Below are 25,640 nucleotides of genomic sequence, written 5' to 3' on the forward strand. Positions count from 1 at the left end.
CCCGCTATCCGCCAGCGGATGCTGGAGAAAGACAACCTCAGCCTAACTGAGGCACGGACTCTCTCCACCTCCCTGGAGGTCGCCGATCTAAACGCCCACGCCTATGTCCCCAGCCGCACTGCAGCGCCCTGGGCCTCCTAGCACGCTTCCCCACCGCTATCCGCCGCTCCCGAACCCCCTCAGGCCTGCGCCGCGGGACGCCCCGACAAGTCCGCAGTGCCCTGCTGCTATTTCTGTGGGTTCACGAAACACCCCCGCCCGCGCTGCCCAGCCCGCTCCGCCCTCTGTAAGAGCTGCGGGAAGAAGGGCCACTTCTCCTCCGTCTGCCAGGCCAAATCGCTCGCTGCTGTACCGCGCAGCGACCGGGGATCCCCCCCTCCAGGCCCTTCCGGGCCCTTCCAGCGCACCGCGCCAATCTCTTCCCCCCCCCCGCCCCCGGGCCCCTGCGCCCGGCCTGCGCGCCTCCCCCTCTCCTCCGGGCCCTTCCGGGCCCCTCCAGCGCATCGCGCAACTCTCTCCCCCCCGCCCCCGGGCCCCTGCGCCCGGCCTGCGCGCCTCTCTGCCCCCGCTCTCAGCCGCTCCGATCGGCCCGCCGGCACCGCTAACCCCTCCCCCAGCAACCACGAGGGCCCCGCGGGCGCCGCCATCTTGGGGCCCCGACTCCGCGTGCGGGTCCTGGGTGCCGCCATCCTGGACTGGCACACAAGGTCCTGCCAGCACCCACTCGGACGACGACGACGAATATGGATCTTCTCCACGGCTCGCGGCCATTCAACTCGACCAATCACATCCACGCACGCTCGCCAAAACGCCGACGCTGATCCACCTCAACGGCCACGAGACGGGCTGCCTGCTGGACTCCGGGAGCACGGAAAGCTTCGTTCACCCTGACACGGTAAGACGCTGCGCGCTCCCTGTCCATCCCGTAAAACACAAAATCGGGTTAGCCTCAGGTTCGCACTCCGTCCGCATCACCGGGTGCTGCATCGCGGACCTCACGGTCCAGGGGAAGGTTTTAAAAAATTATAAATTCCTTGTCCTCCCTGACCTTTGCGCACCGGCACTCCTAGGACTGGACTTCCAGTGCAACCTGCAGAGCTGACCTTCCAATTCGGCGGCCCTATACCCCCCCTCACTGTCTGCAGCCTCGCGTCCCTCAAAGTGGACCCCCCCTCCTTGTTTGCTAATCTCACCCCCGATTGCAAACCCGTCGCGACCCGGAGCAGACGGTACAGCGCCCAGGACCGATCCTTCATCAGGTCCGAGGTCCAGAGGTTGCTGACGGAAGGGGTCATCGAGGCCAGCAACAGTCCCTGGCGAGCCCAAGTGCTGGTGGTCCGGACTGGGGAGAAAAACCGGATGGTCATCGACTATAGCCAGATCATCAACCGGTTTACGCAACTGGACGCGTATCCTCTCCCCCGTATTTCCGCCATGGTAAACGAGATCGCGAAATACAAGGTCTTCTCCACGGTGGACCTTAAGTCCGCTTATCACCAGCTCCCCCTCCGCGCGAGTGACCGACTGTACACCGCGTTCGAGGCTGATGGGCGCCTCTACCACTTCCTTAGGGTTCCATTCGGTGTCACAAATGGGGTCTCGGTCTTCCAACGGGAGATGGACCGAATGGTCGACAAGTACGGATTACGGGCTACCTTCCCGTATCTCGATAATGTCACCACTGCGGCCACGACCAGCAGGACCATGACGCCAACCTCCAGAAATTCCTCCAAACCGCAAAACTCCTTAACCTCACGTACAATAAGGATAAGTGCGTGTTTAGCACCGACCGTCTAGCCATCCTCGGCTACGTAGTGCGTAACGGAGTGATAGGCCCCGACCCCAAACGCATGCGCCCCCTGATGGAACTCCCTCTCCCCAATACCCCCAAATCCCTCAAACGCTGCCTGGGGTTTCTTCGCTTACTACGCCCAATGGGTTCCCAATTACGCTGACAATGCCCGTCCCCTCATGCAAACCACGACCTTCCCGCCGTCGACGGAGGCCTGCCAGGCCTTTAGCCGCATCAAAGCGGACATCGCAAAGGCCACGATGCACGCTATCGACGAGTCCCTCCCATTCCAGGTCGAGAGCGACGCATCAGAAGTAGCTCTGGCGGCCACCCTGAACCAAGCGGGCAGACCCGTGGCCTTCTTCTCCAGAACCCTCCAGGCTTCCGAACTCCGCCACCCATCTGTGGAAAAGGAAGCCCAGGCCATAGTCGAAGCTGTGCGATATTGGAGGCACTATTTGGCCGGCAGGAGGTTTACCCTCCTCACAGACCAACGGTCAGTAGCCTTCATGTTCGATAATGCACAAAGGGGCAAGATTAAGAATGACAAGATCTTGCGGTGGAGGATCGAGTTGTCCACGTACAACTACGATATCTTGTATCGTCCTGGGAAGCTCAATGAACCTCCTGATGCCCTGTCCCGCGGTACCTGCGCCAGCGCGCAGATAGACCGCCTCCGCTCCCTCCACGCGGACCTCTGCCATCCAGGGGTGACCCGTCTCTACCATTTCATTAAGGCTCGCAACCTGCCTTTCTCCATCGCGGAAGTCAGGACAGTAACCCGTGACTGCCACATCTGCGCCGAGTGCAAACCGCACTTCTACCGCCCCGAGCGCGCGCACCTGATCAAAGCATCCCACCCCTTCGAATGTCTCAGCATTGACTTCAAGGGGCCCCTTCCCTCTAGCAGCCGCAACATTTACTTCCTGACAGTAATTGACGAATTCTCCCGCTTCCCCTTCGCCATTCCCTGTCCCGACATGACCACATCGACCGTCATTAAGGCCCTCCTCTCCATCTTCTCCCTGTTCGGCTACCCCGCGTACATACACGGCGATCGGGGGTCCTCCTTTATGAGCAACGAGCTGCATCAATTCCTGCTCAACAGGGACATTGCCTCTAGCAGGACGACCAGCTATAACCCTCGGGGTAACGGACAGGTCGAGCGGGAGAATGGTACCATCTGGAAGACCATACTACTGGCCCTCCGGTCCAGAGATCTCCCTATTTCCCGATGGCAAGAGGTTATCCCCGATGCCCTACATTCTATCCGCTCACTCCTCTGTACCACAACTAATCAGACACCTCATGAATGCCTTCTTGTTTTCCCCAGGAAGTCTTCCTCCGGATCACCTCTCCCGCCCCCGGACCCATCTTGCTCCGGAAGCATGTGCGGGTGCACAAGTCCGACCCGTTGGTGGAACAAGTCCAGTTACTCCACGCTAACCTGCAGTATGCGTACGTGGAGTACCCCGACGGTCAGCAGGACACGGTCTCCCTCCGTGACCTGGCATCCGCCGGCGTGCGGCCCTCCCCCCCCCTTCACCACAGACCACCCCCTTTCCTTTCTCCCCCAGCGCCCCACCCAGGCCACCCCTCCCTCATCCATGGCATCTCCACCACCAGCCCGGGGTACGGAGGCAGTTCAAGGACCATCGCTCCCGGACTCCAGGACATCAGCGGGACCACCACCATCGGCTGAACCAACGTCACCTCCTCCACCGCGGCGGTCTGCCAGGACGTCACGGGCAACGAAAAGGCTGATCGAGTCCATTTAACTTCAACACCACCATGGACCTTGTATGGACAGTATGTACTGTTGCTAAATGTCTGGGCCAGTGGGAAGCCAAGGATACATTTTTTTTCCTTCTCTCCTTACTACTCATACCACCAGTTCTCCCCCCCTCCCCCAGCTCTCGTTGACCCCCCCCCCCCCCCCCCCGGCCTCCTTCTCCGCAAGGGGTGAATGTGGTGGTATGATTAGCATAGCTGCCTGCCATTGGTGCAGAACACTGGCTTACCATTGGCCCGGGTCGGTCAAGTGCCTCTCGACCGGTTGGTTGAGACCAGTCATGTGATGGCTCCCCGATTGGTCGAGAGGCTGAGTTGAGGCGGGGTATAAATACCCAGTACTCCTGGCGGTCGTCCTTCTACTGTGATCGACCGCAGGGCTTAACATCTTGTAGATTAAAGCCATACTTTTGTTCAGCAACTCGTCTCGCGTTCAATTGATGGTACATCACATACCTAACAATTTTGATTGAATTTTTTGAGTACGTGACTAAGTGAGTAGATGAGGGTAGTGCAGTTGATGTAGTTCACTTGGATTTCAGCACTTACTGTGGCTATAAAATTCACTTGCCGTCAAATAAATGATTTTTTTTCTATACGAGCAGATAGAGGGGAATCTCTATTAGAGGACGTTGAGTATGTATGTACCTGGTCAATGCCCTGTTCAGAAGGCAAACACACTTTTTTAGCTTTGTCACATGGCCAGGCAGGAGGGAGAAAGGCTTTGGGGAATCTCTGAAATGAAGATGTCTATAGAAACATTGAAACACCCTCTCATCACCAAGAGCAGGAAGGAATTCCACTCTACAATTTTACAGGTAGTGTGTGATATCTCTCCGAGGCTGAAGCAGAAGGTTCAGTGCAGCTACCAGACGGATGAATGAAAGAAACACAGGGATGCTGAAAGGCTACTTTCAATGTGTGGGTAACGTGATGCCTCTTTCCCAGGGGTCTGCTCAGTTTGTTTGAAAACCTCTTGGAAGATTTGGAGGTTTGAATGAATGATGTTGGCCACTCTTCTCCATGGTGCAATGCCTTCCTGCACCCTGGGCACAGACGCCACTTGAGTCTTCATAATCCTGTTTGGTCAGAAATGCACTGAAGCAATTTAAGATTCAAATGAAAGAGCCAAACAATGAACTGGTCCACTTCTGATGAAAGGTCATTGGCTGTAAACTGTTTCTCTCCACAGATGCTGTCTGAACTGATGACTATTTCCAGAATTTGTCGTTTTGATTTCGATTTTCCATCCTCAACGATATTTACACTTTTACAAGATTTGGGGATTTGTTCACAATTGTACTTCTTCTAAATGAATTCCAAATCCCTACAATTCCTATGTGTTGTTTCCTCGACAGACATTATTGCTGGATTTGAGGAACAGATCACTGCGAACCCCCCAGCTGTGGCATTTGGAGACTCTTTGACAGTGAACTGCAGTACAACATGTACAAATAATACAATAATATTGGAAGCAATACGGCCTTATCAGGAATCATATGATGCTCAATGGCGAGCACTTTCTTTCTCAAGTATCCAGTCATGGACTGTGAAAGTGACATGTCTTGTAAAATGCCAAGCGTTTGGCAATCAGATGATCAATGTGAGCGAATACAATCCGACCGTATACAGTAAGTAAAAACTCTTCTATCAACATACATGTAATGACTTACACCAGGCCTTTGAGATTGGCCAATCGGAACACGAATTTCCTGATTAGTGGGCCAATCAGGGAACCTCTTCTCTGTATATAACAGGGAATGTCAGATCCTCTGCACTCCCAGTGCAGACAGCAAGCTGAGTGCACACGGTCGTACTGCTGTTGGTTTTGTTAATAGTAGGGATTCTGGTGAAGGGACTTCTGACTCCGTGGGCTTATTACAATACAAAAGGAAATAGTGAGAGGTCATATGCTTAGGGTTGTACAGAAAATGTTTGGTTGAGCACAGCTTAAAGTTGCTGTGTGGATAACTTGTGATGTATTATGAAATTGGATTACACAAAGTGAGTCCCTCATCTCAACTGGGATGGAGCATGATTGAACAGAGGAGTGCGGGAAAAACAGAAGAGAGAGAAATCAGTAGTTTATAATGGGGTTATTTATCAAGGTGCAGAAATCAGTTCACAAGTGCACCTTGTGACCTTAAAATCTTGCAAATTAACAAAGATTCCCTGTATCAATCCATTTCAACAATTTGGCTTCCTATTTATAAATGTTACAAAGTTGCATAAGCCATGTCAGCGCATTCAGAGAAAATGTAGATTGACCACAGACTGTAACAAGAAATTCTTCCCGAAGCTCCCACATAATTAGACTCCCAGATTAATGAGAAAATCAAAGGGTGGGGGGGGAGAACAATTGAAAATCACCGAGCGTCAAGATCGAGAATCCATCGTAATCCTTCTCAAGGTCCAAGAAAAGATCAAATAGCCACTTAGGTATCACAACTTGTCATATGGTTCAGAGTGAGAGGGAATTGGTTTAATATTACCCGGTATCAAGTTGCTGAATGAGGTGATGGAAATCAGAGGATGAGGCAATGGAGGAGTCATTTTCAAACAAAGTTTCTCCATCATTCCACACTCTGCTATACAATAGTTTCCTGGGATAGGGACAGAATTTTTACATTTTTGCACTATATTCTTCAAAATCAAGTTTCAATTTGAAGCTGACACTAATCCAGGTCCAACTAGCACTATTCCATAATGGTGTTGGCTCAGTTTGACTCAACACAGAATTGAGGTTATTTAGGAAGTAGATTTTCTGTAAAATGAAGATGTGTATTGTAAAGTGGTTCAGCCTGAAGTGTTTGCCTTGATATATATTTTTGTTAATGTTTATTGATGAAAGTAGTGATTTCAGTGTCACAATTGGATGGCCAGGTTTTAGAACCACTCTGAGTGAAAAATCTGCAAAGTGAATCAGCGAGCTGATCCTTAATGAGAGATAATGAACCATGAGGTGCCAATGTGCTTGAAACAAAACTTTTCTTTGATGCACACTTAGCATAGAATAACAGTGGATATATTTAAGGGGAGAGATTCCCAGGTGCTTAGGTTCCTTCAGTGAATTTAGTGGTTAGCACTGCCAACGTCCAAGATTCCCAGCTTGGGTCACTATCTGTGCGGAGTCTGCACGTCCTCCCCATGTCTGCGTGGGTTTCCTCCGGGTGCTCCGGTTTCCTCCCACAAGTCCCGAAAGACGTGCTGTTAGGTGAATTGGACATTCTGAATTCTTGCTCAGTGTACCCGAACAGGCACTAGAGTGTGGCAACTAGGGACTTTTCACAGTAACTTCATTGCAGTGTTAATGTAAGCCTACTTGTGCATAAAGATTATTATGATTATTAACTATGATCCTCGTTAACAGATCGCGAGATAAACATAACTTCACCTCCGGAAGTGCTGGAAGTAAACAGAACATACAGTCTGGAGTGCATTGGTCCGAGGGTCTATCCAAACAATAAACTCATCCTCACATGGCTGAGAGGGAGTGAGATTGTTCAGATTAATTCCACAGGAAAACCAGGTCTCCCTGCTGAAGATCTAAGATTGAGGAATGTCTTCAGTTTCACTGCAAGTGTGTCAGATGATGGACAGGAGTACACCTGCTTGGCAGAAGTGGACCTGGGCTTGGACAGCAGAAAACCAATCGCAAACTCCTCTGTGACTCTGCAAGTTCACTGTAAGTTCCACATGAACAACATTTTGTGGATCACATTCTACAGTATGCTTAGAGTGATGAGGCGCTTTTATCAAATTTATTCTGAAAGGAGATATAAATTAAAAGTCAAAAATGTTGGAAATACTCAGCTCATCAGTAGAGTTGCAGACCTGAAATATTTAATTCTGTTTTCCCCTCCTCAGATTCTGCCTTAGTTGCTGAATATTTACAACATTTTCAATTTTCATTTCAGATTCTAGCCTCTGCCATATTTTGTTTTTGTGTTAAACTAGAAATTAATTCCTTGGCATTAAGGAGATAGAGAATCTTCACAAGTTTGCTATGGAAACATTGTGGTATTAATTCATTAACTTGGAAAGGCAGGAACCCCCTTGTAATGTGTGATGTGTTTCACACCAGAGACACTCTCTGATGACTTTTTAATTTTCCTAGCCTCAAGATCGAGCAAATTCGTTGAAAGCTGGCAGTTAAGGATTAGTTAATAGACAAGCTGAGGTAAAAGATGTGGTGGTATCAATCTGTTAACGTCCTGGAGGGGGTTATCCATGTAATTAATTGATTTTGGTTGACCTGGTGTAAGAATGAAATACAGAACTTGCATTTGTTTAGAACCTTTCACATCCCCAGCACATCTCAATGCTCTTCACAGCTGTTTAATAACTTTTGAAATGTGGTAAATCTGTTACATAACCAAATATGGCCGTCACTTTATACACAGCAAGTTTTCACAAACAGATATAGGAGATGAGAGGATGTTCTAAACATAACAATGAGTATGTGACAAGCAGGAAAAAAAGATGGATAATTCCAACGCTCAAAGGGGGCTGGTTTAGCTCACTCGGCTAAATCGCTGGCTTTTAAAGCAGACCAAGCAGGCCAGCAGCACGGTTCGAGTCCCGTACCAGCCTCCCCGAACAGGCGCCGGAATGTGGCGACTAGGGGCTTTTCACAGTAACTTCATTGAAGCCTACTCGTGACAATAAGCGATTCTCATTTTCATTTCATTTCACCTACAAAGTAAACACTGGAAACAAGTACAGTCAGCAGCAAAAACACAACCGATCTGAAAACCTTGTATCACCATCGCCTTTCCTTACTAAATTTTAATTCCGGGGAAAATAATAATATTGAAAATGTATGACTGCACTCATTGTGCACCTCTTGTGAAAATTCCCAAGTGGAAGACTAATAAGGGAAACCTTCTCAAGATCCAAACACCAGGTAAAATAATGAAATGTGTAATATACAGGTGTCTTTCGTGTGTTGAAGTATCTCTAACAAAGTTCCCAGGTACATATTTTATAGACTGTTTAAATCTTGCACCAATCTCACACATCTCAGAAGGCAGTGATAATTAGAAACATGCAAAATAGAAGCGGGAGGTGGCCATTCGGCCCTTCAATCCTGTTCGCCATTCAACATGACCATAGCTGATCCGCCATCTCAATGCCATATGCCAGCGGTGTCTCTGTAACCCCTGACACCTTCAAAGTCCAGAAATACATCAGTCAGTGTACTTCAAACTAATTTAATTACATCTAAAAGCTTTGACATATGTATCAAAGTCATTGTCTTTCGGAGGGAGGAATTTATTTATAGGAGCAAAATAACAGTGTATTGGTGTTTTACATTGATTATCTCATTGTAGAATTCTATAGTTTGGTAGGATGCTGTGATACAATCACTCATTCCAACTGGCTTATTCTATTGCAGCAAATTCTTATTAGAAAGAAGCAAGATTTGATAGGGAGTCTGGTCTGAAAATGAAAATCGCTTATTGTCACGAGTAGGCTTCAAATCAAGTTACTGTGAAAAGCCCCTAGTCGCCACATTCCGGCGCCTGTTCGGGGAGGCTGGTACGGGAATTGAACCGTGCTGCTGGCCTGCCTTGGTCTGCTTTCAAAGCCAGCTCTTTAGCCCTGTGCTAAACCAGCCCCTCTTAGAATGTTTTTATAATGGAAAAGATCTTGGCCCAGAATCATTTCTTTTGAAGCCTCACGCGTCACACAAAGTTAAAACGAGATATTGCTCTTTAACAAAATCAAACAAAAATTATTTTTCATTTAATGTTACTTAGTTTTCCAACATTTTCTTTTCCTTTACAGATGAGCCAATAGGAACAACTGTATTAGCAAATAACAACTCGATCTCGGGGGAGTCCCCAGTCCATTTCCCACATGGTGACAGTATTGTATTAAGCTGTAACTCTCGAGGAAATCCTCAGCCAGACGTGACATGGGAATACCCTGAACTGAACAATGTTGAGATTACTTCAGGAATCCTCTATATTTCAGGTGCCACAACAAAAAACAATGGGATATATAAATGCACTGCCACTAATAAACTTGGAGCTGATAAGAAGAGTGTGAACATCAAAATTGAAGGTTAGTTGGTAATCACAATGATAATTGAATCAAAGATTTAACCAGTGTAAACTTATAGTGGAATCACTATTTCAACAAGAAAACCGAAGCACAAGCGAGGTGGGGTTACAGGGATAGGGTGGGGGATTGGGCCTGTGTGGGGTGCTCCTCAGAGGGTCGGTGCAGACTAGATGGGCTGAATGGCTTCCTCCTGCACTGTGGGGATTCTATGATTCTGTTTACTTTCTGTTTCTGCGTTAAGAGATCAGAAATAGGACTTCCGGTTGCGGCTATGACCAGCTAAGTCGCACGTTTGGCTGCTCCTGCTACAAAGGTGTTTTCGGGCCGATTGGAGGGCCCCAACGGCGCTGTAAGGACAAATCCCGGTGGGGGAAGGCTCCCTGAAGAGAACCAGACCAACTTTATGGTCGGTACCCGGAGTGGGGTGGTAAAAAGAGCAACAGCAGCTCCCAAAAAAAAGCGGGGGAAGAAGACCAAAATGGCGGCCGGTGGTGCACCCGAGGAATGGAGGAAATGGGCGGAGGAGCAGCAGGCCGCTCTCCTGCGCTTCTTTACGGAGCTGAAAATGGAGCTCTTGGAGTCAATGAATGCAACGACCACCAGGCTGATGGGAGCCCAGGCGACCCAAGAGGCGTCGATTCGGGAGCTGCAACAGGAGATGACTGCGAGGGAGGAGGAGGCCACGGTCCTCGTGGGAAAGGTAGAGGTGCACGAGGCACTCCACCTGAAATGGCAGAGCCGTTTTGAGGAGCTGGATACCCGAATGAGGCGGAAGAACCTGAGGATCTTGGGCCTGGCAGAAGGCCTGGAGGGGTCAGACCTCCCGGGATATGTAGCAGAAATGCTGAGCTCCCTGATGGGGGCAGGGGCCGTCCCTTCGCCCCTGGAGCTGGAAGAGGCCTACAGGGTCATGGCTAGGAGGCCAAGAGCAAATGAGCCCCCGAGGGCGGTGCTGGTGCGGTTCCAGCGACTCAGCGACCGTGAAAGAGTGCTGGAGTGGGCCAAGAGGGAAAGGAGCAGCAAGTGGGAGAATTCGACAGTGAGGGTCTACCAGGACTGGAGTGCGGAGGTGGCAAAGCGGCGGGCCCGGTACAACCGGACGAAGGCGGTGCTACATGCAAAACGGATCAGGTTCGGAATGCTGCAGCCAGCGCGCTTGTGGGTCACCTACAGGAACCAACACCACTATTTTGAGTCCCCAGAGGAGGCGTGGGCCTTTGTACAGGAAGAGAAACTGGACTCGAATTAGACCCAGGGGATACTTGGCGGCCGTAGCCGCTCGGGTACTTTCAGCTGAATTCTTTGTTTGGATTTTGAACTCTTGCTGTGGTTTTTCTTCTGATGTTTTTTCCCCCTTTGCCAACTTCCCTTAGTTATTGTTATTGTGGTTATTCATGGTTATTTATGGTTATTTATACTGTTTGGTAGAGGGCGACTGTTAAGTACATTGTTATTTGTTATCTATCTGTTATTTATAATGTTAAGTTGGGGAGGCGGGACGGGGGGGGAGAGCAGATCGGGGATACGAGCTCCTAGGGGGGGTTCTTTACAGGCATGGACGGGGACGGGGGTGGAACTGAAGATGGCGGGGTGGGGTGTGGCAGGGCGAAAGCGCGGGCTTTCCTCTGTTTTCCCGCGCGCGGGGCAGAGGAGGGGGGAGGGGAGGAGTGCGGGGCGTGGCTAGCAATGGCGACCTTTCCCGCGCTGGAGCGGGGCCAGGGAGGAGTGGCAAGGGGGGGGAGGCCCCCCCCCCGAGCCGGGGGGAGTCGGAGTGTGGCAGGAGCAGCCGGGTCAGCGTGAACCAGCTGACTTACGGGAGTACAATGGAGGGTACATCGCGGCTAGGAGGGGTCCTAGCCTGGGGGGGGGAGGGGGGTTAGGGAGGGACACCGGGTTGCTGCTGAAAAGACCAGAAACGAGAAGTGGAGGACTGGAGAGGTGGGGGGAGGGGGACATCGCCATGGGGAGCGGGGCAGAAGGGGAGGGGTGACCCGGGGCGAGCAGGGAACAGGACATGGCTAATCGGCAGGGGAGGGGGGCGGGTCGTCCCGCGACCCGGCTGATCACTTGGAACGTGAGGGGGTTGAATGGGCCGGTCAAGAGATCAAGGGTATTCTCACACCTGAAGGGACTGAAGGCTGATGTAGCAATGTTACAGGAGACCCATTTGAAGGTAGTGGACCAGGTTCGCCTGAGAAGGGGGTGGGTGGGACAGGTGTTCCACTCTGGATTGGACGCAAAGAACCGGGGGGGTGGCGATTCTGGTGGGAAAGAGGGTGTCGTTCGTGGCGGAGGAGGTGGTGGCGGATAAGGAGGGTAGGTATGTGATGGTGAAGGGTAAGCTGCAGGGGGAGAAAGTGGTGATGGTCAACGTATATGCCCCGAACTGGGATGACGCGGGTTTTATGAGGCGCCTATTGGGCCTCATTCCGGGACTGGAGGCAGGGGGCTTGATCATGGGGGGGGACTTTAACACAGTGCTGGACCCCGGGCTAGACAGATCGAGCTCAAGGACCAATAGGAGGCCGGCAGCGGCAGAAGTGCTGAGGGGGTACATGGAGCAGATGGGAGGAGTAGACCCATGGAGGTTTGGTAGGCCGAGGGCGAGGGAGTATTCCTTTTTCTCCCACGTCCATAGAGTGTACTCCAGAATCGATTTCTTTGTGTTGAGCAGGGGGCTGATCCCGAGGGTACGGGAAGCTGAGTACTCGGCCATTGCGATCTCTGATCATGCACCACATTGGGTGGATGTGGAAATGGGGGAGGCGCGGGACCAGCGCCCGCTGTGGCGGCTGGATGTGGGGCTGTTAGCGGACGACGAGGTGTGTAAAAGGGTCCGGAAGAGCATTGAGAGCTATCTGGACTTGAATGACACGGGTGAGGTGCAGGTGGGGATGGTCTGGGAGGCCCTGAAGGCAGTGATCAGGGGAGAGCTGATCTCCATAAGGGCGCACAGAGAAAGAAAGGAGAGGCAGGAGAGGGAGAGGCTGGTGGGGGAGCTATTGGAAGTGGATAGGAGATATGCGGAGGCACCAGAGGAGGGGCTGCTGGGAGAACGGCGCAGCCTGCAGGTCAAGTTCGACCTGCTGACCACCAGGAAGGCAGAGACGCAGTGGAGAAGGGCACAGGGCGCGGTTTATGAGTATGGGGAAAAGGCGAGCAGGATGCTGGCACACCAGCTTCGCAAACGAGATGCGGCTAGGGAGATTGGGGGAGTGAAGGAGAGGGGCGGGAAGGTAGTGCAGAAGGGGCAAGAAGTGAACGGGGTCTTCAGGGATTTTTACAAGGAGTTGTATCGGTCTGAGCCGCCGACGAGGAGAGGGGGAATGGAGGACTTCCTAAACAAATTGAGGTTCCCAAGGGTCCAGGAGGGGCTGGTAGAAGGGCTGGGGGCGCCAATAGGGCTAGAGGAGCTAGTCAAGGGAATAGGTCAGATGCAGGCGGGGAAGGCGCCGGGGCCAGATGGGTTCCCGGTGGAATTCTATAAGAAAAATGTGGACTTGGTGGGACCGGTACTGGTACGAGCCTTTAATGAGGCGCGAGAGGGGGGGGTTCTGCCCCCGACAATGTCGCAGGCTCTGATCTCCCTGATATTGAAGCGGGATAAAGACCCCGTGCAGTGCGGGTCCTACAGGCCTATCTCGCTTCTGAACGTGGATGCCAAGTTGCTGGCAAAGATCCTGGCAGCTAGAATAGAGGATTGTGTGCCAGGGGTAATCCATGAGGACCAGACGGGGTTCGTGAAGGGGCGGCAGCTCAACACGAACGTGCGGAGATTGCTGAATGTAATTATGATGCCGGCAGTGGAGGGGGAGGCTGAGATAGTGGTAGCGCTGGACGCGGAGAAGGCATTCGATAGGGTGGAGTGGGAGTACCTGTGGGAGACGTTGGAACGGTTTGGGTTTGGGGAAGGCTTTATTAAGTGGGTGAAGCTGCTCTACTCGGCCCCGACGGCGAGTGTAGTGACAAACGGGAGGAGGTCGGAGTATTTCGGGCTCCACCGAGGGACCAGGCAGGGATGTCCCCTATCCCCCCTACTTTTCGCACTGGCGATTGAACCGTTGGCGATGGCACTGAGGGGTTCAGGGGGGTGGAGAGGACTGACTAGGGGAGGGGAGGAACATCGAGTATCGCTGTATGCGGATGATCTACTGCTGTACGTGGCAGACCCAGAAGGGGGAATGCCGGAGATAATGGAACTATTAGCAGAGTTTGGGGACTTTTCGGGGTACAAACTAAATTTGGGCAAAAGCGAGGTTTTTGTGATACACCCGGGGGACCAGGGAGAGGGTATTGGGAGACTCCCCTTCAAGCGAGCAGGAAAGAGCTTTAGGTACTTAGGGGTGCAGGTGGCAAGGAACTGGGGGACCCTCCACAAGTTGAACTTTTCCAGGCTGGTGGAACAGATGGAGGAGGAATTTAAGAGGTGGGACATGGTACCGTTGTCGCTGGCGGGGAGGGTGCAGTCAATCAAAATGACGGTCCTCCCAAGGTTCTTGTTTTTATTTCAGTGCTTGCCCATCTTCCTCCCTAGGGCCTTCTTCAAAAAGGTGACGAGCAGCATCATGAGCTACGTGTGGGCGCATGGCACCCCAAGGGTGAGGAGGGTCTTTTTGGAGCGGAGTAGGGACAGTGGAGGGCTGGCACTACCCAATCTTTCGGGGTACTACTGGGCGGCAAATGTGTCAATGGTGCGCAAGTGGATGATGGAAGGGGAGGGGGCAGCTTGGAAACGAATGGAGAGGGCGTCCTGTGGCAACACAAGCCTGGGGGCCCTAGTAACGGCACCATGGCCGCTCCCCCCCACGAGGTACACCACGAGCCCGGTGGTGGCGGCCACCCTCAAGATATGGGGGCAGTGGAGGCGACATAGGGGGGAAATGGGAGGTCTGTTGGCGGCGCCAATAAGAGGGAACCATAGATTCATCCCGGGGAACATCGACGGGGGATTTCAGAGCTGGTACAGGGTGGGCATACGGCAGCTGAAGGACCTGTTTATAGAGGGGAGGTTTGCGAGCCTGGGAGGGCTGGAGGAGAAGTTTGAGCTCCCCCCGGGAAACATGTTCAGATATTTACAAGTGAAGGCATTTGCTAGACGGCAGGTGGAGGGGTTCCCCCTGCTCCCCAGTAAGGGGGCGAGTGATAGGGTGCTCTCGGGGGTCTGGGTCGGAGGGGGGAAGATATCAGACATCTACAAGATAATGCAGGAGGCGGAAGAAGCATCAGGGGAGGAGCTGAAAGCCAAGTGGGAAGGGGAGCTGGGAGAGCAGATAGAAGGCGGGACGTGGGCGGATGCACTGGAGAAGGTCAATTCTTCCTCCTCGTGTGCGAGGCTGAGCCTCATTCAATTTAAGGTGCTGCATAGAGCTCACATGACGGGGACAAGGATGAGCCGGTTCTTTGGGGGTGAGGACAGGTGTGTCAGATGTCTGGGAAGCCCAGCGAACCATGTGCATATGTTCTGGGCATGTCCGGTGCTGGAAGGGTTCTGGAAGGGGGTGGCAAGGACGGTGTCGAAGGTGGTGGGGTCCAGGGTCAAACCAGGATGGGGGCTTGCGATCTTTGGGGTCGGGGTAGAACCGGGGGTACAGGAGGCTAGGGAGGCCGGAATACTGGCCTTTGCATCCCTAGTGGCTCGACGAAGGATATTAATTCAATGGAAGGACGCGAGGCCTCCAAGCGTTGAAACTTGGATTAACGATATGGCTAGCTATATTCAGCTAGAAAGGATCAAATTTGCCCTGAGAGGGTCGGTACAGGGATTCTCCAGGCGGTGGCAACCTTTCCTTGACTTTTTAGATCAGAGATAGACGTTCGGGGTCGTGGCAGCAGCAACCCGGGGGGGGGGGAGGGGGGGAGGGAGGGAGGGGGGGGGGAGGGAGGGGGGGGAGGGGGGGGCAGCAAGGGTCGTGGGGGGACATGCACGACTGTAACGCGGGCAAGTCTGCTCGCTGTTCATGTCTGAAACTGTAGGCTGCCTTGTTTGTTAAGGTTGCCTGGGGGGGGGGGGGGGGGGGGAGGACTGGTGCGCGGGAGAGGGCGGGCGAGGGAGGGACATTTGCCTAGAGGGATTGTGTTGTAAATAATTTAAAAATTAGTAGGGGTAAATGTTTGTATGGAAAAACTTTTTCAATAAAAATTATTTAAAAAAAAAAAAAAAAAAAAAAAAAAAAAAAAAAAAAAAAAAAAAAAAAAAGAGATCAGAAATAACGTGTTCCCTTGTTTCTTTCTATTTATTCTGACCACCAACACATTCAAAAGTGGTCCATCAGCTTTCCCTTTGTGTAAGGGAGTATTTAGCCTCCACACGACATGATCATCTAGGTGACCGCATCAACATTGTCGCCTTCCAGTCTGGAAGAAGAGCCATTTGACTCAAAACCCACTCTCTCTCTCTCTCTCCACAGATGCTGCCACACCGGCAATCTTTCCAGGAATTTCTGTTTTTATTCAAGATTGCAATTCTCTATTTGTTAGTCTGCCAAGGAAGTCACTTGGCCAACCTTAATCTCCTGCAGTTCAAGAAACATTTTAATTTAATTTCACATTTTCTTGTCAGCTAGATGCAAGTGATATTTAGTATCCAAAAGTGATATTTAGTATCCAAGTATTTTAAGACTCAGGTTCTCAACAATGATCAACTAATCTAGAAGATCAGATCAATAGGAGAAAGAACACTGGAGAGAGATTTAATCAGCACCAACATTATTTGAATCCTAGTAGCTGTGTTAAGAATGGCAAAGGTGTAGATTTAGATTCAGATTTATTGTCACTTGTACCGAGGTACAGTGAAAAGTATTGTCTGCGTACAGTCCAGACAGATCATTCCATACATGAAAAAACATAGAACATGTGATAAATACATGAGGATACATAATGAAAATACATAAACATTGACAGTGGGTGAAGTATACGGTGTATATAGTGCTAAAACTATAGAAAAGATGCGTAGAAAGATCTAGTTCAGACCCTAAGAAGGTCATTCAGGAGTCTAATAACAGCGGGGAAGAAGCTGTATTTGAATCTATTGATGCGTGGAAACTTTTGTATCTCCTGCCCGCTTTCCCAAGGCAGAGGGAGGTGTAGACAGAGTTAATGGATGGGAGGCAGGCTCGCGTTATGGGCCATGTTCATGACTTTCTGTAGTTCTTGGGCCGAGCAGTTGCCATACCAGGCTGTGATGCAGCCAGATAGGATGCTTTCTATGTACATCTTTAGAAATTGGCAAGAGATAATGTGGACATGCTGAATTTCCTGAGTTTCCTGAGGAAGTATAGGCACTGTTGTACTTTCTTTTGTTGTAGTGTTGACGTGGGTGGACCAGGACAGATTGTTGATGATGTTTATATCTTGGAGCTGTCGACCATCTCCACCTCGGCCCCGTTGATGCTGACAGGGGCATGGACGACACTTCGCTTTCAGAAGTCAATGACCAGCTCCTTAGTTTTGCTGACGATGAGGGAGAGATTGTTGTCGTTGCACCACGCCTCTAGGTTCTCTATTGTCCTCCTGTACTCTGATACATTGTTGTACGAGATCCGACCCACTACGGCCGTGTCATCAGAAAACTTATAGGTGGAGTTGGAGCCAAATTTTGCCTCAAAGTCATGTGTGCATAAGGAGTATAGTAGGGGATGAAGCACGCAGCCTTGTGGGGCTCCGGTATTAAGGACTATTGTAGGAATACAATCATAGGACCATGGAACATTGATGGTCAAGAGGATGAAAGATCCATCCTCTCACAATAACTTCATTTATATGGTGTTCACAAAAAACATCTCCAGAGCAAGAAATGAACAAATGCAAGCTTTAGCAAAAAAGTTTGATCAAAAAGATGGATTTTGTAAACTATTGGGGATTTCTTGCAGTTGGAGAGAAAGTGAAAGAAAAAACTGAACAGATGATTGGCTGATAGATTGTTTAAACATGAACAGCAACTATCTTCCATGTACTTCAGGCTGACAATGTTGTCATGGGCAGTGCTGCTGGCACTCAATCATTACCACAACAATCACATCTGACTGCAAAATCACTGCTTCTCTTGATCTATATTAATGACTTCGATTTGAGTGTACAGGCCACAATTACAAAATTGGTGTATGACACAAGTATAGTGAACTGTGATAGGAAAGTGACAGACTCCAAGCGCACCCAAACAGGTTGGTGAAGCGTATGGACTGAAAATATTTAACACAGAGAAGAGCAAAGTGGTACATTTTGGTGAGAGGAATGAGGAGAAGAAATATAAAATAGAGGGCACAATTCGAAACAGGGAGACCTCCGATATATGTGTACAATTTGTTAAACATGGCAGGGAACTTTGGAAATATGTATATGGGCCGACATTCTCCCCATGTCTGCGTGGGTTTCCTCCAGGTGCTCTGGTTTCCTCCCACAGTTTAAAGGATTACTGGGGGTTAGAGGGATAGGGCGAAGGAGTAGGCCTTGGTCGAGTGGAGTCAGTGTGGCCTCCTTCTGCAACGTCAGGATTCCATGGATTCCAAACTTGGGCACACACGAAACAAAATGGGCATTAGGAGATTAAAATTCCAGATCGAATTGTCTTTTTTGAAAATAAATTCTATAAATGTTTACAAATCATTTCATTCAACTTCCATTTCTCCCACAGATAGAACAGCAATCATAGCTGCAGCAAGTGTATCAGTGGTGGCCGCACTTGCCCTTGCATCAGGAGCCATCATTTATTACTTGAAAAAGAATGCCTAGAAAACAGGAAAATACAAACTACAAATGCAAAGCACAACAACAATTCACAAGTTCCCAATTCATAACCAGCAAAAGGACAAGATTATGAAACAAGTTTCGTCAATTTAAAAGCTATTTCCGACTGCTGTGGGGAAACTGCTCTGGGGAAAGATAATGGGGTTGAGTTTGTATAATGGTTCTCCCGGTATCAGCAGACAGACATGAGAACAATGCACAAATTCACCCCCAAATCCTTCAGAATGGCTTCTCACCTCTATATTTATAACTTTCACCAACTATAACTCTGAAATCTTTCTCGGTCTGTGCTTCTTGCACATCCCCAAATTTTAACCCACTGTGGTTCATTCTGGTGTGCCAAATCCCTAAGGAATAGAAAAATAGGAGTAAACGATTTAGCCCCTGGAGACTGTTCTGCTCCAACGGTTCTATACACCTGATTTAGGTTGATATTCAGTGTCATACTGAAGTAGGGCTGCATTATCCAGCAAGTTGCTGTTAAACTGGGAAACAGTCAGGGAAGCGTGACTAAGAAAATCACTGTAATGGCTGGGAATTCGGAAAAATATGGTCAAATGAGGCACGTCCAAGACCAGATGGCAAATCTCTCCTAGTTTCAGATAGTTTTGGGTTAATCTGAATGATTCTAAGTGTCAGATTGAAATGTGAGGTAAGAGTTAAAAAACTTGAGCTTTTCACCTTCGAAAGGCAGTGACTTTATCCGCAAAGCAACTCTGGAACTCTCCATTAAGCTGACGGTAAGTGAGTGCCAAAGACAAATTTAGGAAAGGTTTTTAGAAAGTTTGTCACATCAAAAGTCATAAAACCATAAACTGAATTCTGGGACAGAGCCACTGAGGCAAAACCCCCCAGGATCATTCTGAAAATTGTTGGCTGCTTTAATAGGGTGGCAAGGATTGCAGCCACTTTCTAGACGAATGTATTAAGATGGGCCGAATAGCCTTCATCAACTCCATCTATATTGCAACTGCTGAAAAGTCAGAGTGTTTTTAGTTCTTCCTTCTATTCCCATGATGATTGAAGTGAGCAGTATGCAGAACTTCCACATGCTTTGGTCTTATTGAGAGGTCCGACAGTCAGAATTTAATTCTGTGCCATTCCAATAATATAAATGTGGTGAAAATAGTGGTGAAGCGTCCACTACGTCGATGTTAAAGGTGATGATGTTGATATTTAGTATTTTGGGATAAAGTGGTATGGTTTATATTTGGTCTACATCTCTTTCACCTGAAACCACATTCATACAATGAATATCATTAAATTACATTCCATGCTCTCACGTGGTGTAAATGGATGCAATGTTTTCTATTTTGGGTCAATTAGATCCAGATTTCTAAGGTACGGTAGATGAAGTGTGTTTAATTGTATCCACATGATGGGCATTGACTGGAGGTTGACGTGTTCAAAACATCGGGTCAGTCTGAATCTGTGATGGTTGCTTTGGAGATCTGTGTATGATGGCTTTGTAAATTCCAACATTACAACAATGTCTACAGTTTTTTAAAGAACGACTTCATTGGCTATAAAGGGCTTTAAAACAATCAATGGTGCTTAATGCAAGGCTTTCTTTTCTATGAATAAAAGCTTGTAAGGTGCATAAAGACGAGACTGGATCTCTCCTTCACTCCATATCTATCTGAGTTGGAACACAGCTGCTGCCCCTGACTCCCAAAGAGTGAGGAATTTGTGAGTTTTGAAGACTCTCCAGACTTTGTTTATTGATTTCTGTAATTTGGAAACGTGTTTTAAAGCCCCTTTGTGTTTAATTTCTGACTTGAGAGCTGAACCAATTTTTTTCACAGTCTCGTCCTTGGTCAGAACCCCTGACCTATTCTGAACATGGCCACAGATTTTCTTTCTTCTTTCACTCCGCACCATTCTGACGGAGGAGGTGGAGCAGGCTGTGCGCAGGACAGCTGTGATTGCCATGAAACCTGACCGGCTGGAAATTGACGTATCTTCCATGCAAGAGACAAGGCCTGGGATTCTCCGACCCGAGTTCAGCCCAATAACGCTGGCAGCGAGGGCGGAGAATTCGGCGCTCAGCCAAAACTCCGTTCACTGCAGCGTGACTGGAGAATCCCGCCGGCGAGAATGGGCGGAGAATCCCGGCCAAGATCTGCCGAGAGTGAATCACTGAAAGACCTGGGGCTGGATTCTCCGCTGGTGGGATGCTGCGTTTTGACGGCAGCCTGGGGGTTTCCTGACGGAGTGGTGCTGCCCCACAATGGGAAACCCCACTGATCAGCCAGCGAAACAGAGCTTCCCGCCAGCGGGGTGAAACAGAAATGTGGCGCGGTGGGGTGGAGAATCCAGCACACATTCATTCGAGGAAACATGTAAACAGGGTGAAGGCTTAGCTGCTCCAGATGATAGAAACTGTACAAATCATTCAGACCACACTGTGTCTATCTGCCCCTCAACTCATACAGGGCCTATTAACCTCATGAGTGCCCAAGCAGCATGCTGTCCTTCATCACAAACGCACAACCCAGTTGTACGAAGAACCTGACCCCACTATCAATAGAATCCCAAAGTCAGAATATCTTTTTCAATGCAAGAGTGGGAAAGAATGGTGCAACACGATCATACTGATTTGGACTTTGCAGCCTGGGAAATAGAAATGAGAGAGACTTCTCAGCTTTGCTGCAATTAACACTTTCATTCAGAACAAACTATGCCACAAAGTGCCCCAAAACCGGGGCATTTGCACGAACTGGATCCATCATCATTGGATCCAACTCTCTGAACAGCATTCTCAACACATGCAGCTTCCATGGTGCTGACTGTGACACAGATCACTCACTGGTGTGCCCGAGAGTGAGAATGAAGCTTATACATACAAAACAGAAACGCCATCCTCGTATCAATGTCAGCCATATTTCCTATCCAGATAACAACTAACAGTTTCACAGATTAACTGACAAATGTTCTCCGGAAATCCCACCAAGCGCAGAAACAAAATGGAACATGTATCGAGCCACCACTTAAACCACCACACTCGCAACATGTGGAAAGTAGGAGCAGGAAAACACTGACTGGTTTGAGGCTAACATCACTGTAATAATCCACGGGAGGCAGGAGTTCCGTCACCACACCAATATTTATTTACAATAACGATATTACAGGAGCAGCTACAAACAGTGCTGCTAGCAGTCCAGTCAATTTAAGACTGGCTCACAAAGCCTACACAGGTGATTATATGGGCCCCCTCAATGAGCTACCATTGAGGGAGCTCATACTCCAATTGGCCAACCAATAAAGCCAATTGGAGTTCATTACAATCACTGTGATGGAACTTGCTGTTGAAGCTAAGTGATGCACTCTAACTAATTACAAGAGGCATCAAAGTGAGAAGAATCTGAATGCACTAAGAGCCACTGGAAGGAAGCCCAATAGACTACGAGGTTGTGCGCCAATGACTGAGTAACAACTCTGTCAAAGTATCCCAATGTCCTCTAACAGGGAATACACGGGGCAAGTCTGATTGAATCCAAGCGTTAACCAGGACTTTAGCCGTTGAAAATAAAAGCAGGGGAATTTATCACCAACTGCAATAACCAGTTGATGATGGGTGGGGCACTACCTTCAGGTGTACTCCAGATCACTGAGGAAGCTCCAGACTCCATGGAACGCCTGCCTGTCATAGAATCCTACAATGCAGAAGGAGACCATTCAGCCCATCGATGCTGCACCGACCCTTCGAACGCTCACCCTACTCATGTCCACTCCGCCCTATCCCCATAGCATGGCCAATCCACCTAACCTGCACACCTTTGGACTGTGGGAGGAAACCGGAGCACCCGGAGGAAACCGGAGCACCCGGAGGAAACCCACACACACACGGGGAGGGAGTGCAAACTACACACAGTCACCCGAGGCCGGAATTGAACCTGGATGGCTGATGCAGCAGTGCTAACCGCTGTGCCAACGTGCCGCCCTGTGTCATGGAAGAGTTGGATATCAAACCCACAGAGGCAGAGCTTAGCAAAGCTCCAGGTGCAGATCCTATATAAACGCAAGAATGGAAAAGCAGAACTAACCACAAACATTCAATCCCTGCACCAGTGAGGAACAGTGGCAGCCGTGTGTACCGTCTACAAGGTGCACTGCAGCAATTCACCAAGGCTCCTTAGGCAGCACCTTCCAAACCACGGCCACCACCATCTAGAAGGACAAGCGCAGCAGATACCTGGGAACCCCCCCCCCCCCCCCACCTGGAGGTTCCCCTCCAAGTCACTCATCACCCTGAATTAGAGATATATCTCCATTTCTTCACTGGCAAATGGTCAAACCCTGGAACTCCCTAACATAGCAGATGACGTGGGGGCACTGCGCCGGGGAAGAAAGGGGTGGGGGGAGGGGTTCTGAGGGCGACACTGGATGCTCAGGTGTTGGGGGTGGGGGGGTGGGGGTGAGGTAGCAAGTGGACTAAGAGGCAGATTCCAGGGAGACAGGTGGGACTAATGCCAGGAGGAGAGGGGTACTAATGCCAGGAGGAGAGGGGTACTAATGCCAGGAGGAGAGGGGTACTAATGCCAGGAGGAGAGGGGTACTAATGCCAGGAGGAGAGGGGTACTAATGCCAGGAGGAGAGGGGTACTAATGCCAGGAGGAGAGGGGTACTAATGCCAGGAGGAGAGGGGTACTAATGCCAGGAGGAGAGGGGTACTAATGCCAGGAGGAGAGGGGTACTAATGCCAGGAGGAGAGGGATACTAATTCACACGTGCAACTTGCAGGATCACCTTCTAAATTGCACGGTGTCACTCCTTGCCACTAACTGCAGCACCCACTGCTTCCCAGGCGGCATTAGTCACGATGGGTCTCTTCCCCATTTGGGGGTACAGGGTGTACTGCCTCTTTTCCACAGCATCCAGAAACCTGGCCAGGTCTGGATCCAGAAAGCGAGGAGCAGGTTTCGGAGCTGCCATCCTCCAGGCTGAACTGGGAGTGAAAGCTCAGAGGCCCTTTTAAATGCAGCTCCCCTTGTTAGTAGTGATGAGCTGAGCCCCGAGTCGGGCGAGTCAGATGCCTGGGGACCCTGGCTCAGCATGATTCACGTCGGTAATCATTAGTGCACTAAGTGTGGGTGAATTGCGATCTGGATCACACCCATTAACCAGGCAGAAATCGCCCCTCGCTTCCTGGCAAAACTGACACAGAGGGCGCAATCTTCAGGCCACGCAGGAAAGATGGCCGGTGAAAGATGGGAGACCTCGTTCCCGGGATCTACCCGGCCCGCAATGCCTCACGAGATTCAATGGAATCTTGCGAGATGTTGCAAGTGGGATCCCGCCCACAATAGTCTGCACCTTCTCCCCATGTCTGTGCGGAGTCTGCATGTCCTCCCCGTGTCTGTGCGGAGTCTGCACGTCCTCCCCGTGTCTGTGCGGGGTGCGCGCGTCCTCCCCGTGTCTGCGTGCGGTCTGCACGTCCTCCCCGTGTCTGTGCGGAGTCTGCATGTCCTCCCCGTGTCTGTGCGGAGTCTGCACGTCCTCTCCGTGTCTGTGTGGGGTCTGCACGTCCTCCCCGTGTCTGTGCGGAGTCTGCACGTCCTCCCCGTGTCTGTGCGGAGTCTGCATGTCCTCCCCGTGTCTGTGCGGAGTCTGCAAGTCCTCCCCGTGTCTGTGCGGAGTCTGCACGTCCTCCCCGTGTCTGTGCGGAGTCTGCATGTCCTCCCCGTGTCTGTGCGGAGTCTGCACGTCCTCCCCGTGTCTGTGTGGGGTCTGCACGTCCTCCCCGTGTCTGTGCGGGGTCTGCAAGTCCTCCCCGTGTCTGTGCGGAGTCTGCACGTCCTCCCCGTGTCTGTGCAGAGTCTGCACGTCCTCCCCGTGTCTGTGCGGGGTCTGCACGTCCTCCCCGTGTCTGTGTGGGGTCTGCACGTCCTCCCCGTGTCGGCGTGCGGTCTGCACGTCCTCCCCGTGTCTGTGCGGAGTCTGCATGTCCTCCCCGTGTCTGTGCGGGGTCTGCACGTCCTCCCCGTGTCTGTGCGGAGTCTGCATGTCCTCCCCGTGTCTGTGCGGAGTCTGCATGTCCTCCCCGTGTCGGCGTGCGGTCTGCACGTCCTCCCCGTGTCTGTGCGGAGTCTGCATGTCCTCCCCGTGTCTGTGTGGAGTCTGCACGTCCTCCCCGTGTCTGTGCGGAGTCTGCACGTCCTTCCCGTGTCTGTGTGGGGTCTGCACGTCCTCCCCGTGTCTGTGTGGGGTCTGCACGTCCTCCCCGTGTCTGTGCGGGGTCTGCACGTCCTCCCCGTGTCTGTGCGGAGTCTGCACGTCCTTCCCGTGTCTGTGTGGGGTCTGCACGTCCTCCCCGTGTCTGTGCGGAGTCTGCACGTCCTCCCCGTGTCTGTGCGGAGTCTGCACGTCCTCCCCGTGTCTGTGTGGGGTCTGCACGTCCTCCCGTGTCTGTGCGGAGTCTGCACGTCCTCCCTGTGTCTGTGTGGAGTCTGCATGTCCTCCCCGTGTCTGTGCGGAGTCTGCACATCCTCCCCGTGTCTGTGCAGAGTCTGCACGTCCTCCCCGTGTCTGTGCGGAGTCTGCACGTCCTCCCCGTGTCTGTGCGGGGTCTGCACGTCCTCCCCGTGTCTGTGCGGAGTCTGTGCGTCCTCCCCGTGTCTGCGTGCGGTCTGCACGTCCTCCCTGTGTCTGTGTGGAGTCTGCATGTCCTCCCCGAGTCTGTGCGGAGTCTGCACGTCCTCCCCGTGTCTGTGCAGAGTCTGCACGTCCTCCCCGTGTCTGTGCGGAGTCTGCACGTCCTCCCCGTGTCTGTGCGGGGTCTGCACGTCCTCCCCGTGTCTGTGCGGAGTCTGTGCGTCCTCCCCGTGTCTGCGTGCGGTCTGCACGTCCTCCCTGTGTCTGTGTGGGGTCTGTGTGGAGTCTGCACGTCCTCCCCGTGTCTGTGCGGGGTGTCCGCGTCCTCCCCGTGTCTGTGTGGGGTCTGCACGTCCTCCCCGTGTCTGTGCGGGGTCTGCACGTCCTCCCCGTGTCTGTGCGGGGTCTGCACGTCCTCCCCGTGTCTGTGCAGAGTCTGCACGTCCTCCCCGTGTCTGTGCGGAGTCTGCACGTCCTCCCCGTGTCTGTGCGGAGTCTGCACGTCCTCCCCGTGTCTGTGCGGGGTCTGCACGTCCTCCCCGTGTCTGTGTGGAGTCTGCACGTCCTCCCCGTGTCTGTGTGGAGTCTGCACGTCCTCCCCGTGTCTGTGTGGAGTCTGCACGTCCTCCCCGTGTCTGTGCGGGGTCTGCAC

General features: G+C 51.1%; 1 protein-coding gene across 1 annotated transcript in view; it reads left to right on the forward strand.

The window, feature by feature from the left end:
• LOC119956995 (hemicentin-1-like) overlaps nt 1-25,640 on the forward strand; it is a 339,271-nt gene that overhangs the window by 45,380 nt on the left and 268,251 nt on the right. Inside the window, exons 4-7 of the mRNA XM_038784579.1 lie at nt 4,942-5,214; nt 6,954-7,268; nt 9,374-9,652; nt 19,085-19,134. Of these exons, the coding sequence (XP_038640507.1) occupies nt 4,942-5,214; nt 6,954-7,268; nt 9,374-9,652; nt 19,085-19,134 (917 nt within the window). The remainder of the gene's footprint in view (nt 1-4,941; nt 5,215-6,953; nt 7,269-9,373; nt 9,653-19,084; nt 19,135-25,640) is intronic.

Source organism: Scyliorhinus canicula, chromosome 25 (genome assembly GCF_902713615.1).
Source record: "Scyliorhinus canicula chromosome 25, sScyCan1.1, whole genome shotgun sequence".
Lineage (NCBI taxonomy): Eukaryota > Metazoa > Chordata > Chondrichthyes > Carcharhiniformes > Scyliorhinidae > Scyliorhinus > Scyliorhinus canicula.